Consider the following 13,894-nt stretch of genomic DNA (forward strand, 5'->3'; position numbering starts at 1 on the left):
ACACATGGACACTTGGACCAGACTTGTATGATCTGGTATGGTATGATCCTGCGGTGATGTCAAAACTGTATTAATGTGCCGTCATAAGCAGACCTATGATGACATTTAAGCCTGTAGTAAAAGCACATTAGTGACACATCTCTCCAAAGCAATAGAATTGTTCCATCTATTACATAGAGAAATCAAGCTTGGTGAATGCAAGATGATACTTATTATACTAAGTGATTTGTCACAAAGACAAAACATCAGGACATTTATGGGACAACAAGAATATCTAAACTGAAGAGTCTTTTAAGCAAAGGTGCAATGATTCAAAGTACATCCCTACACTGTTTCTTCCTCACCCTCCTCAAGTCATTGAAAAACCCTCTTCCACTCAGCCTGACTGTTCTGACACTGGTTCTTGTAGAGAAAGAGTTAGGGATGTGTGAGTCTGTCTAGTCACCCCTGAATCAGCAGAAAAGAGGACTGTAAGATTAATGGCCGTGCTGCAGCAGGCTGATGGGCTCTCCTTAGACCACATTCAATTCAGAGCACCCCCACTCTGAGACTCAGGGTAGGGGACAGAAATCAGGCCACAGCTTTGACACCCAACCAGCTCCTTTGTAACGGCAAACATCCGTTTCCTCCTACAAAGATTGCCCAGACACATTTGTGCACTGACACAAAAGAACAAATCCGTATTGTATGCATATAAATTTACATAATCAATTTAGTGTGAAATATTGAAATTTAACAGCATAAAAATGGAAGCTAAATCCCAGGCATCACATCTCCCAGACCACTGTGCAGTCTGCAGAGTATCGTGGCTTCACAAGTGTCACAGTTGGCTCGAAGGCACTAGCCTAGTTCATGGCTACGAAACCCTTAAATGGACATGTGAAGAGATAACACTTGGGGAAGACGGCTCTCTACCCTTGTCCCCTTTTTCCTCCTCCATTGTAGTGATCCTGTCTTTTGTGAAGTGAAAGTAATGGTTGGGCCCTAAAGCTCTATTGGCTAACAGGGCAGGATTGTAGAGGGTGTCCACAAGCATCAGCATCACAGGGCTGGGTGATAGACCCAACTCCCCCCAGCACTCAAGAGCCCCAGCTAATGCCTAGACTTTACCCACAATCCAACATCACGACCCCAGAGGCATCGCCTTGTTTCTTTCTCTCTCTGCTGTCGCTCTCTCTCTCTTTTGCTATCTCAGTGTCCCTTTATTTCCTTTTAGACAGGCTTGTCTGGACTAAGATAACTAAAGAGAAATATTAATACCCTCAAAAAAGCACACCAAAAGGCCCACGCTACACCACAGAATGGGCTAACCATTTTCATCTATACATGGCTAATTTATGAAGGCAAATTTGATGTTCTACTCCCTACCTCCAGGCATGATGAAAACGTGGTGATGATGGGAGAAACAGGTCGACTGAAGCAGAGAATGGAATAAGTGATGGGTGCGATTGAGAGAGTGTGTGAAAAAGGGTGAAATGGGACCTGGCCAGAATGAACAGAGTTTGGTGAGAGTTGGTGTGTGCCTGCCAAATTGACATCCAGGTGTGAGCAGTTTTCCTCAGGTCCTCATTTACATTCTATAAATGAACAAAACTAAGAATTTGGTCTGCAATACAAACAATTTGAGTAATAACGAAAAGATAGAGCTTTGATTCCAGCTTTTGTCAAGAGGATAATGCAGATAACTGCTGGAAAAGAGAATACACAGCCACCCACCTGAACCAAAATGTGACCATGTTGTCGATAACTAAACCAATTTCCAGAGCACTGTGTTAAAGACATCACTGACAAATGTAATTGCAACGGTAGAATAACTCCAGGGTGGCACAAGGTGAAACGACATGATACTCAGGGTTTATTGCAGAGCTGTTGTGTTTGACGGCATAAGGCCTTGGACACATGCTGCGTCTTTTACCAACTGGAAAACGCGAGGCATGTTGGTCGGGAACTGGGTTCCTACTCTTGTGCCAACTTTCCAAAGCACGGAGACGGGTTGCGCCTGACGTTACTAAGCGAGTGTAATAAAATAATATGATACTATTATATCATTAAAACACTGTCTGTGGGACAGAACGTAAAGCTCCGCCTAGCCCTGCATTAAAATATTCAACTTACGCATCTTTACCATAGACTTGATGTTTACGGAAGAAAGGAAAGATATCTGTCGGCTGTGATTGGTTGTTCCTCGTCACATGACATGCGGTGCTCGTTGCTACGTTCAAAAAGCGGCATGTGTCCAAGCCCTAAGACTACTGAGATGTTCCTGATGGACTGATATTTCTGTGTGCACTACCACTATACTGCATCATAAATAGAGGCCCTTGATTTTAATTTAAATTCAAAGGACTAGACTTCAAAAGTCTAATCCATACTCTATAATCCATAAGCAGGGCTCCCTAAAGGCAGGGTAGGAAGATGGGGGCTCGCACACCTGCTCACAACCTGGAGCATGTTTCAATTTATTTTGCATTCAAAAACAAAAGCTTGTAGATAGTTGAGATACCACCGTTGTCACATTTTGAGCCAAGAAATAATCTAAATGCATCAGCTGGGAATGACCTGGTAATATTTAGGTTGGCAAGAGCCTGCTATGACCTAAAAATGCTGCAACAAAGTATTAATGGGAAAGAAAGGCAGACAGGCTACAACACGTAGGGTTTTTGTAACCAACAGTCAAAAACTAAAAAATAATTTTAGTTTGTTTAGACTTCAACTAGAGTTATTTTGCCAAATTGCAAAAGATAAACATTATCTTTTAGTTGCAGCAAACATGTTAAGTGTATAACAACAACATTCTCCAATGCTTGCTGTGCTGCACTTCTGATCAGAGCTTAAAATGACTCCTGCATACTCGTTTTAATGCACAGTTCAGAGCAGCTGACGCAGCTTCCCTAGTATCAGTGCTGACTAGATGGAGTAGTACTGCATCATAAGGGAGGGATGCCAAATACAGGAGACGCATACAAGCAGACCGACTTGTCAGAAGTACTCATGAAAACATGACGTTATTATCCTTTGGTGTTGACATAATTTATTAATCAATAGATAACAATTTTGATTATATATTTGTTTTTTTGTATCCAGTAGTAACACTGCTGGTTGCAGAATCTCAAATGTGTTGCTTTTCACTTTTTTTTATTTTATTGTAAATCGAAAGCTCTTTTTTTAGGTTTTTGGGCTGTTGGCCTGACAGAATAAACAATTACGTTATAATCAATGATAATGAATCAATTCATAACAAACTTGTTAGTTGCAACCCTATTAGCATTGCCTAGCCACACACATTTTTTCTCAAACAGGGTAGCGATGAACACATGACTCCAAACATTACATTTACATTACATTACAGTCATTTAGCAGACGCTTTTATCCAAAGCGACTTACAATCCAGTATCTATCTACACACCGTAGACGCAGCTACGGGAGACATTTTGGGGTTAAGTGTCTTGCTCAAGGACACATTGACATGGGCAGGAGCCGGGGATCAAACCGCCGACCCTCTGATTGAAAGGCAGCCCTGCTCTCCACTTAGCCACGGTCACCCAAACCAGCCCCCCTGAATGTACCTGGCCTACGCTAGTGGAGGAGCATTCAGCGGGGCAGCCAGATTGCTCCAACTAAAAGCTATTGTTTACTATTAGTGATGTCACCAGCACCACTTCCCGGGAGGGCCTCAGAGGGGGGTGGGAAAAAAAAGTGGAGATCAGCAGAATTCTATGACAAAGAGCTAACGGCATGCTAAACTGACCCATCAGCCGGCAGCCCAACCCCAATGGATGCTGGATGCATACTCCAACCATAGCCGACAGAGCGAAAACAAAAATGCACAACACCACGCATAGAGGTAGAGGAAGCAAGGACGGGGAAATACAAATCGAACTTAAGGAGAGACTGGCAACATCATTAACCAATAAAGTCATTATCAAGCACTGTGAAAAAACACCTTGAAATCAGCTGCAGTCTAAACAATATTTTAGTGCAACAAAAGGTACAGAGCTAGTTGCTTTCGCAGTCTACTGCTGTCACACTGTGTATTTCATACATTAACAATATGGCTACTGTTGTTGTTCTACTGGTAGGAGGAGGAACAATTGTGACTTTAAGGACACAGAGAACCCAAACAAACAGACTCAAACTAAAGATGTCACCAACATACTCGGACTAAAGGGAAGATGAACAGACAGCAAATCTGAGATGACAAATATACCGTATGATATCCTACACAGTCTCAAAGAAGCCTAACATTAGGTGCTTCATGGCATCCGGAATACCTCTGTGAGTGATAAGTGATTGGACAGCAATGATTTGTACTATGGTAATACTATTAAAAACACACACACACACACACACACACACACACACACACACACACACACACACACAATAAAAAGAGTACCACAATAGCAGTTGGTGCCAGCTACTGTTGCCATCATTGCAGTTGGGGAAGGGGGGGTCATGTAAAATGGGGTTGGGCTTTAGCCTCTAGCTCGTGCTCTAGCCAGGAGGAGATTTCAGATCCCAACCTGTGCAATAAAGCTTCCTTCTGCTATGAATCTACCGAGCACATTCCACTGTGATGGCCTGCTCTCCCCTGCAAGTATGTGGGATTCAGGTGGAGAGGCTTGATGTAATGCATCAAGCTTGACTTTTTCATCATATTGAGAATAGAAAACCACTTTATTCTCCGGGTATGAAAACATGGGGGAATTAACTCTTGTGAAGATGCAATAACAAAATATTGACAACTTCTATCGCAGAGGATTAGGACTATACAGACTGAAGACTGATGCTTCTCCGCCATTCAGTGTTTTCTTTTGGGTCTTGACACATCATTTAGTGTCAAATCTTTTGAGTTGACAGTTGCCTTAGATAAGGTGATTAGCTGACGGAGCTACGGTCTTGTCTAAATCCAGAGATTGTTTTAATAGGTGTTGGAGAAGGTTAGCTTTAAAGGCTTAGATGTAATAGGGATGTTGGAAAGGTGCACATGGATCCCAGGCGACTGTTCCCTGGCACACAAACAGTGGCGGGCCTTCTCAATCCCTTGGACAAGTACTACTTTTACTGTCTGCTGAGAACTCCCATTACCCAATGCTGAGATCAGCAGAGTTTCCATCAAGATCTGATGTCCTTCCTTAGTAATTAGATTGTATAACATAGTTATTACCGAGCCAAGCACCACAAATGAGTGCTTTACTTGGACCATGTAAAACATGTTTTCACCAGAATGTGGGCTGTGTTTGAAGAAACTTTTAACAAAATGTCTGCATTACTGTGAGGAATGGAGGGCAGATAAGTGAATTGGTAGAATAATAAAGGCCGTTGTTATACTGTACCTGTCAGTGAAGCTGGACTGTGTGTCACTCATTGGGCTTCCGGTTCTAGATTCGCAGCAAATTATATCCGATTAACATTTTCCAGAGTGTGATGAGGCGATTTCCTGGAGCGTCCTTTTCTCTGGCATAAGTGTGAAGTAGGCAGGGGTTTTGGATAATGGTGTTGAAGATAGATTACTTGTCGGACACTGTTGGGTTGTTGCAAGGCACGTTCATACACAAAAACACTGCCTATACGCTACCTGTTAGCCAATAAACGTTGCAAGGAGTGCATAGCTTTAAACAAAAATAATCGGGGCCTCTGTCGTATTAGCTGTGGATGATATCCCACCAGGACTATAAACAATATGTTGGCAACACGAATAAACACACTGCGTCAGCTGGCACAAGTTCCCGTGCATGTATGAACTCCTTGTGTGTATCCTTTGCGTTCACATCGCAGTTGTCCGCGGATATGAAACGTGTGCACGATATGTATCCCGATATAACAGACACCTCGGCCCTGCGATGCAGTCCGTCTGCTTTCACCACCCCCGGTCCGGCTGAATGGCCTTGGTTCCTAAAATTATCTTTTGTGTTTTTAAGATGCTGGAAATCCCACCAGTTCCATTTGGTATTCCTTGTTCCCAGAAATGCCTGCCTGTTGGCTGTTGAGACGACTCTCCCGTGACCATGAGAATAGCTCAATACTGAGTTTAAAACGACCCGTGTTACGAATTAGCAACAACTGCAGCTAATGTTATACCGGTGTAAGACGTCAGATACACAAAAAACAACTAAATCGGTTAAATGGTCGGTTAAAATAAAGCACAATGGGGTTTTTGGGGGGAGAAAATCCTTCTCGCTGGCGTTGAATCTCGCCAGCTAACTTAACAGCTAACAAAACAGATGAGCTCTTTCAGCAGAAAAAAAACTTTGCTCCGTATTGCTCTTGTTTCGAGTGCAAACTAAGCAAAGTCCCGTTCACAACAATGAGCCAAAATATATATATACAACGCGGCATGAATGTGGACTGGCTTGCGATATGTCTTCCACAATACGTCCTTCAAAAAAGTCTCCTTGAGGGAAGAAAATCCAGAGAAGTCGGTTAGCACAGCGCGACGCTCCTTGACTCCATGTTTCCAGAATTCAGTTGTTTCTCGGCACAATTCCCGTGGATGGAAGCAGGCTAGCTCCGTGTCCAAAGCTAACGGGGCAGAAAGTAACACCCAGTCCCCCTGTAAACAACGACAACGAAAAGAGCCACCGAGGCGGTTGAAACTTTTAGCTTAACATCAAACGTTGTTTTCTCCAACGCAAGACGTTATTTGTACGAGAAAATAACTTGCAAAAAGCGGTACCGAAAATCCCACTTTCTGCCGCTAGCAACGCCCTAGCCAGCTAGCTGTTGGAGTCCAGCAGCGCTTCAGTAACCACTTCCGCCGGGAGATGGGAGAACTCATTCTGTTTCAGCATGTTGGGGAACACGGCTGAGAAATAACACGGAAACAATAACAACAGTATGATAACACTTATACTACTAGTAGTAATAGTAGAGTATATTGTTATTAATTTATACAGCGTTTCATTTTTATATATGGCATATAAGTTCCTATAAAATAGGTTGTGAATGAAAACAAATGTTATATATTTGTATTTACAGATACATTTCAAAAGCTAATAAATGAATGAATCACTGGTTTCAGCTTCTCAAATGTGATTTTTTTGTTTTCTTGAAGACATCACCTCAGACACTGGGAAAATTGTGATAAAGATTTCTTTTTTTACCATTTGTTGATTATTTTATAGACAAAACTGTCAATCGATAAAAAAAATAGTTAAATGCAGCCCAGATATATATAGTAGACCATTACATTAGTTGACAATTTAACATAGATTGCACTGATTGAGAGAGAGAGAGAGAGAGAGAGAGAGAGAGAGAGAGAGAGAGAGAGAGAGAGAGAGAGAGAGAGAGAGAGAGAGAGAGCGGGAGAGAGAGAGAGAGAGAGAGAGAGAGAGAGAGAGAGAGAGAGATGTTATGTTTATTTGGTGCTTCATAGTTTAGTCTATTATTTAATTAATCAGCAACAATTTTGGCAATCAATTTAGGTCAATTATCAACCAAAACGTCCAAACATTCTTAGGTTTTTTTTCTTTTTGTTATATAATTGTAGTGAACATCTTTGGATTTTAGACTGCCAGGGAGTTTTCACTATTTAGTCACTAGACTAAACTATTATATTGATTGTATAATCAATAGATTCATTGGTAAAGAAAATACTGCCTATAGTTGTTGGATATAGATACAGCATGATTGCTTGCATTTGGGAAACCAGCCTTAATAATTTTCCGGTAAGGAGGCACTTTCCTTTTGGTGGTTGATTAACTTGATGATTGTATTATTGTTGTATTATTTTATGGTTTTCATGGCTTTCTGCCAGTCTGTGGTTGGTCTGGGACTGGGAGAATAGTCATTATGTTCATTATTTACAGTTTACAGTCCACTCCTTGTCCATCATCAACAAGAAGACACTCTGATGAAAGTATCCAAACTCATCCACAAGCTTGAAAGATAAAGGAACAGAGAGAAAACACACTCAGGTGGAGATATGAATGTGTGAGGGAGAGTGTAATAGACAGAAAATGCAAACAATATTCAAGTCTAGCTGGACGCTTTCATTCATGTCTTTGTATTTATTTAGTTTCAAATTAATCTGCAAACTACTGCGGTGTCAGTGTACACAAGATTCCAAGACCAATATCCATACTCAGTGCAATCAATGCAATCCATATTCACTGATCCCACTAGCAGTCCATATGTTTCGTTAATTACTGTACATGCATGTTTTTGTTATTTTACCAAACTGAGAAAAGAAAAGGTATTTAACATCACCAATGATACAATAAAGGATGCAGTTGGTAGTGTTCAAAAGGCAATTTTCATCACTACTACAACTAATCTGTCCATTCTATTTATCATATGATAAATCATTCTATTTATCATAGTATTTAATATCATAGTATATTTAATATGTGCAATCATTTGTGTGTTGTGTGTAAAGTTGTACACTGTATATGATTATCTTCACAGTGTTGTGCAATGTCCGATTTCATGATTTGTGTTTCTGGCAGCTGACACCATGTTGTACAATACTATATCATATGCAATACACTGTGTGTACAGTAATATACAACAATGTATGCACACATATTTAAACTGTTGAATTCATGAGGACAACGAAAATTACACATTTTGATAAAGGTACAATATGACACTATTTTCAGCTGACAATGCTGTAAAAGTGTTTTTCCACAAATGTATTTATTTTAGCATTGCCAAATGACTGTCCTCCTGTTTCCTCACTGATCATTCATATATAACATGACACCATCGTGTGGACAGTTTATGTAACTTCAGTCTCAGTCCAATAATACATCTAACTATCTGGGTCGTTTAATGTTGCAAATTCAGCTGATTCTTTAGTTGATATGTGAATTCTGGAGTTTCAAAATGTATTTGAAAGCATACAAACAATCTATCACATCTTTATTTGACTTCACTCAGGGATTACAAAGGCAAATTATGAAATCCCAAACTGAAAATGGTTCATTATTACTCTGGTGGAGGGTTTACAGTACAGCACAAGACAAAAACCAACCAAAACATATTGAAAGTACATTCAGATAACTAAGGCACACACCAGTTAGTTTTTTGCTTCTCTTAGATATAACGGTGACGCTCAGAAGATTCTTAACTGTGGCAACTAGATAAAGAGACCTTGTATGAGCTACAAATCAAATGTCAATCAAATATAAATATAGGAAAACAAAGGGATGGCAGGCGATTTAATACGTTACTGTAGATATCCAATAATATTATGATCACGAACAGGATATGGTCATAAAAATAGGAACACAATATAAAGTCTGAGCACAAAGTTAAAACCTGGTAGCTTGGTAACTTTCTTGGCGTGGAACAAATTCCGAAATGGAGCGGGCTGAATCGAAATATTCTCAATCCACCTGCTTTCATCCCAAAAATTCACTTGTGTGTTCTGTCTGGACAATATAGTGGAAATCAATATCACAATATTGAGATGAACACTTTTCTGATGATTAATATCACATTTTGTAGGCAAAATCACACATTAAATATTACAACTCAGACAAAACTCTTCACATACGTAAATCCAAAGATTAAATACAACTATTTTGTATGTTAGTATGTTTGGAATGAATGTAATATCATCTCGACATGATTTTACTGACAGTAGATAATTCATAACTGTCTGACATTTTAGGGGCTAAAAACACAAGATGAATGCATGATTGCACAGATTTTCATCTTGTCCCAAGTCAGAGGCAACCTGGTTAGCTTCTGACAGTAGCGTATGTTTGTCTCAAAAATTAAGATATTAAAATAAGGTGCTGGACAAAATAAATGTAACTGAAGAAGTCAGATACAAGATCAGGACACTGTACAGACAGCTCACAATACATTGTATTTAATTATCTTGCCTGACAAGAGCTTTGTGAGACTTAAACACGACTCTATAAAACATAGTGGGAGCTATTAGTATAAGTGCCGACCTTTTGAAATCATACACCACACATAACTTAATATACTATATAATGTACAAATTCTGACACCATTTCACCAAACATGTCAAGTTATTTATAGTCAACATAAAAAACTGGATGGACTACAAAATAATAAAATAGCATTACCAGTTATGCAAATGTTCCTCTCCATGTATCCCTTAACACCTTTTGCTATGATGTGGATTAAACACACATCACACACCTTCTCTGGAGTCCATCCCAACTTTCTGATATAACTTCATCTCCCTGAGTTTACCATGCGCAAAAAAAAAACATTAGAAGGTAACCAATTGTAACATTTTGAAATGACTGAAATGTTTCACAAGGAGGATAGTAGATGTAAACGGTCTCTTTCCTAACATTGAGCTTTCCTTGGGAGTGCCACCACCACATATGACTAGGCCACAGTTCACTGCAAATGAAAGCAACATCTGTTGATGTGTTTGTAGAAAGTGCTTGGCTTTTCAGTGACATAAACTTCATCTGTGTTGTTTTTGAACTGCACATTCTGCACAATATTCAAACATGTGCTCAGCTGCAATAGCTGTATAAAAATGAGTTGTTTAAAAAATGTGCCGGTGTGGGACCTTACAGACAGATGTCACACGATATTTCTCGACATAGAAAACTCTGACTTTGAAATATCAGCTCAACATACAAATTGTCTTTGTACTTTCCCTTGAGCATCCAGAGTGAAAAACACAAACAGATTTCCTTTAGAGAAGCACAAGCCATCAGTCCTTCTTCCCTTCGTGACCATTAGCTGCCACTGCCTCCTGTTGGTCTGTCTTCTGCTTGTCCCAGCTCTTTCTCTTCCGAATGGCAAATCGAACAATGTCCACCATAAACACCCAGGATAGAGCGTACATAGCCACTCCCCCACACTTGATAAAGAATCTGGGTCTTGGGGAGATCAGCTCACAGTACAGCATTGTGCCTCCCACAAAGACTCGCATCACCACAAACAGCAGCACAAACAGGACGTCCACGACGTCCCCCAGCAGCGTCCTGTAACGTCCCGTCTGTTTGAGGAACCAGCGTGCCTGCAGGAGGGGGTTGGTGATTTCACTGCCAAAGAGTACCGCGCACGACTCAATGCCAGACTCCCCCAACCACAGGGTCAACAGGATTCCCAGGATGCTCATGGTGTGGTGGGCCAGCATAACGGGTCCCTCTGTGCGGAAGTACACACACCAGGCCATATCAAAAATAAAGTAGCCCAGGCTCACCACCATGGCACTGATCTGCAGAGGAGTGTTCTTAGTACCTGGCATCAGACATAAACAGTTTTAGTTAGTATATCTTTACACAATAAAACAATCATGACGTCACAAAGACAAAGCACATCATTATTAATATCAACATATCAAAACAAACTTCTGATTAAGAACTTTGTGCCATACCGAATGAAACAGGAAACCTTTGAAAATTGTTACAATTAGCAGTTTGAATTAAAATGTGCACACTAATAGCTGTTTCAAGTAACACATTTTCAACAACATGCTAAACAATGGAGAGCTGAAACAATTCATCAATAATGGAAATAAATATATCTGCAACTATGTAAACCAATTTGTCATTTAATTTTTTCAAGCAATAACGTTGATAATTTGAATGCGCAGAGGGTTAAGTGTCCTACCTGGATAAGTGAAGGGCCAGGGTCCATCCACATAGCCGATGTATGCCGTGATGCAGACGGCCAGGATGCCGTGTACCAGGGTGACGAGGCGACAGTTCCACTCGTAGCTCCTGGACCCGTTTAGGTTACACAGGATAAAGTAGAGAGAGGCCCAACAAGAGATGCACAGGAGAGCACCAACCACAACCAGTGCCATCTTCTCTTCTGAAGAGAAAACAAAGAGGGAAACCACTAAACCAACTTACAGCTTCTCTCACAAACTTCAGTCATCAAAGCCAACTTTGAACAACATGACACAGAAAGAGATAAAAATGTACAGAGGCACATCTCGCACTGTAGTATCGCTTACAGTAGAAAGAGACTGCATTACCGTCCAGAGTCTTGGACTGTGCAATCCTTTGTAAGTGACCAACAATTAGCCTTTGCTTGAACTATAATAGCACTATAGTCGGCCGGCCCAGGGTCTGGTGGGGTGAGGGGGACGTCTCTTCTTCTGCTGTGACGTTTGTACTAGGAGGTGAGACCATGCAAGATGGTCAAGCCCACTGGAACAAGATGTTCACTTGAGTCTCAAAGACTTCGAGCAAGTTTCAAAACTAGATGAGAGGTTACGAGGTGCGAGGCCTCAGACAGTTCTCATGAGAGGAAGATTCTTTCAGTTCAAATTTAATGACGTGTAATAATAATAAAATATATTGCTGTTGACTGTTTCTGTTGTATGGATGCATGGATGTCAGGAGGAAGCAGTAATATTAAATGTAGTGGGACAACTTGCAAAATAGGGTGGCAACTACAAATAATTTCCTCGAATGAGGATTTTAAAATGTCAAATAATGGTGAAAAGTGCCCCTTATAACCCAATGTGATGTATTCAAATAGCTTGTTCTGACTAACCAACAGTCCAAAGACTCTGTTTACAATTATATATTAGGAAAGCATGACATCCTCAAATTGGAGAGGCAGGGAATGTTTTAAATTTGCTTGACAATAAAAAAATAAATAATCAAATATCAACTAATGTATATATCATTTCAGCTGCAATGGGTAGGGTTTGATGTTTATGAATGTAATAATATAGAGGTTTGATTTGGTTGTATTCTGTTATTCTGTCTACAGGTGACACACTTGTCCACATAGTACACACAACAACAAAAAGAAGAAAACAAAAACAAAAGACAGATACAAATCTAACAAAGGATCGGGACACGCAAGGACAATAAATAAATAAAACTAAATTAAAACAAACTAGTAGTAGCATACAACACAAAGTAAGTGTTATAAAATACAATTCAAGTTAAACACGGGATGATGCATCTCATATTTCCACAGCTGTTTTCTTTACATAGCAATATGAGAAAATACAGATTGTAGATTGTATATGATTCATAATAAATCTGTTTTATGTTGTGTCCTGTGTGTTCTATGTGGGGCTATCAACCTTTCCTGAGATACTAGCACTGTTAAATGAGATCTGTGGAGGCAGTTTATAGGTTTGTAAGATGCTCAAAAAGAAAATATACAGGCTACAGTCAACTATAACACCAAGAGCAGCTGATGCTGACAGACTGAAAAGGAAGGAGCTCTCCATGAAGAGGATGCTCTCTCAACGGCTAACTAACTTACCCAGTTAGCCGGATCAGTTATGCTAGCAAACTAACCGGTAGCAAGCTAACGTCCAAACGCGTCTTTCCGTGGGATTATAACGCACGCAGTAAAATATCATTACCTTGACTGTGAACATGTGGCTGTCTCTTCGTTCACATCCTGCGCGTTTTGTCTCCTGTGAAGATATCTTTCTGTGCAGGTTTCTGTTGGAGAATGTCAAAGGTTTTGTTAGCAGACACTGTGCCTGCTTTTTGTTGTCGTTAACGTGAGCACAGCCTGCTTCAGCATCCCTTATTGCCCTTCCACCTTATTTAGTCGCTGTGCATTCAAGTGTAGCAACTAGTAGAATCAGCAAGAGTGTGCCCTGGTTGTATTATCCCAAAAATATGGCGTACACTTAATTAAAGAGACCATGGCAGGTTTATTTAATGTTTATTAGAAAAAGTAGGTTTCCATCCTTCTTGCTATCTTCCCAAAGCGATGGGAAGTGGCTTCATCTTATTTTGAGCAGTGGCGACACCGTGTGGTCGATAGCAGGAATTACAAATACGTTCTTCTCCAGCAAGGGGGACAAAATGGAAGAACGACTTTGTGTATAAATTATTAATATATTACTAATAGTCTTACATGTGTAATAAGGGGGTGAATAGTGGTGTTATTGTGGCAGATAACATCTTATCTGCATGACATGGGTGGAAACCCTGGTGGCATGTGTACACCAGCAAAGCACTCC

At 40.3% G+C, this 13,894-nt stretch overlaps 2 protein-coding genes across 5 annotated transcripts in view; both read right to left on the reverse strand.

The window, feature by feature from the left end:
• arhgef12a (Rho guanine nucleotide exchange factor (GEF) 12a) overlaps nt 1–6,706 on the reverse strand; it is a 36,041-nt gene extending 29,335 nt beyond the window's left edge. For all 3 annotated transcript variants that reach the window (XM_068710704.1, XM_068710712.1, XM_068710695.1), the window contains exon 1: nt 5,337–6,706. In XM_068710704.1, coding sequence (XP_068566805.1) covers nt 5,337–5,368 — 32 coding nt within the window. In that variant the 5' untranslated portion in view covers nt 5,369–6,706. The remainder of the gene's footprint in view (nt 1–5,336) is intronic.
• Nucleotides 6,707–8,592: 1,886 nt separating this feature from the next.
• tlcd5a (TLC domain containing 5a) lies at nt 8,593–13,679 on the reverse strand. 2 transcript variants are annotated; one of them, XM_068710725.1, is made up of 3 exons: nt 13,283–13,679; nt 11,557–11,760; nt 8,593–11,184 (listed from the first exon to the last, which is right to left on the reverse strand). In XM_068710725.1, the coding sequence occupies exons 2-3, from the start codon at nt 11,750–11,752 to the stop codon at nt 10,652–10,654; spliced, it is 729 nt and encodes a 242-aa protein (XP_068566826.1). In that variant the 5' UTR covers nt 11,753–11,760; nt 13,283–13,679; the 3' UTR covers nt 8,593–10,651. The 2 variants fall into 2 exon arrangements, with proteins under 2 accessions (XP_068566826.1, XP_068566834.1); XM_068710733.1 differs by lacking the exon at nt 13,283–13,679 and adding an exon at nt 11,927–11,963.
• Nucleotides 13,680–13,894: the final 215 nt, after the last annotated feature.

The sequence above is a fragment of the Cebidichthys violaceus genome, unplaced genomic scaffold, assembly GCF_023349555.1.
Source record: "Cebidichthys violaceus isolate CVI_PGR_0920_01 unplaced genomic scaffold, fCebVio1.0.p SCAF_1, whole genome shotgun sequence".
Taxonomy (NCBI): domain Eukaryota; kingdom Metazoa; phylum Chordata; class Actinopteri; order Perciformes; family Stichaeidae; genus Cebidichthys; species Cebidichthys violaceus.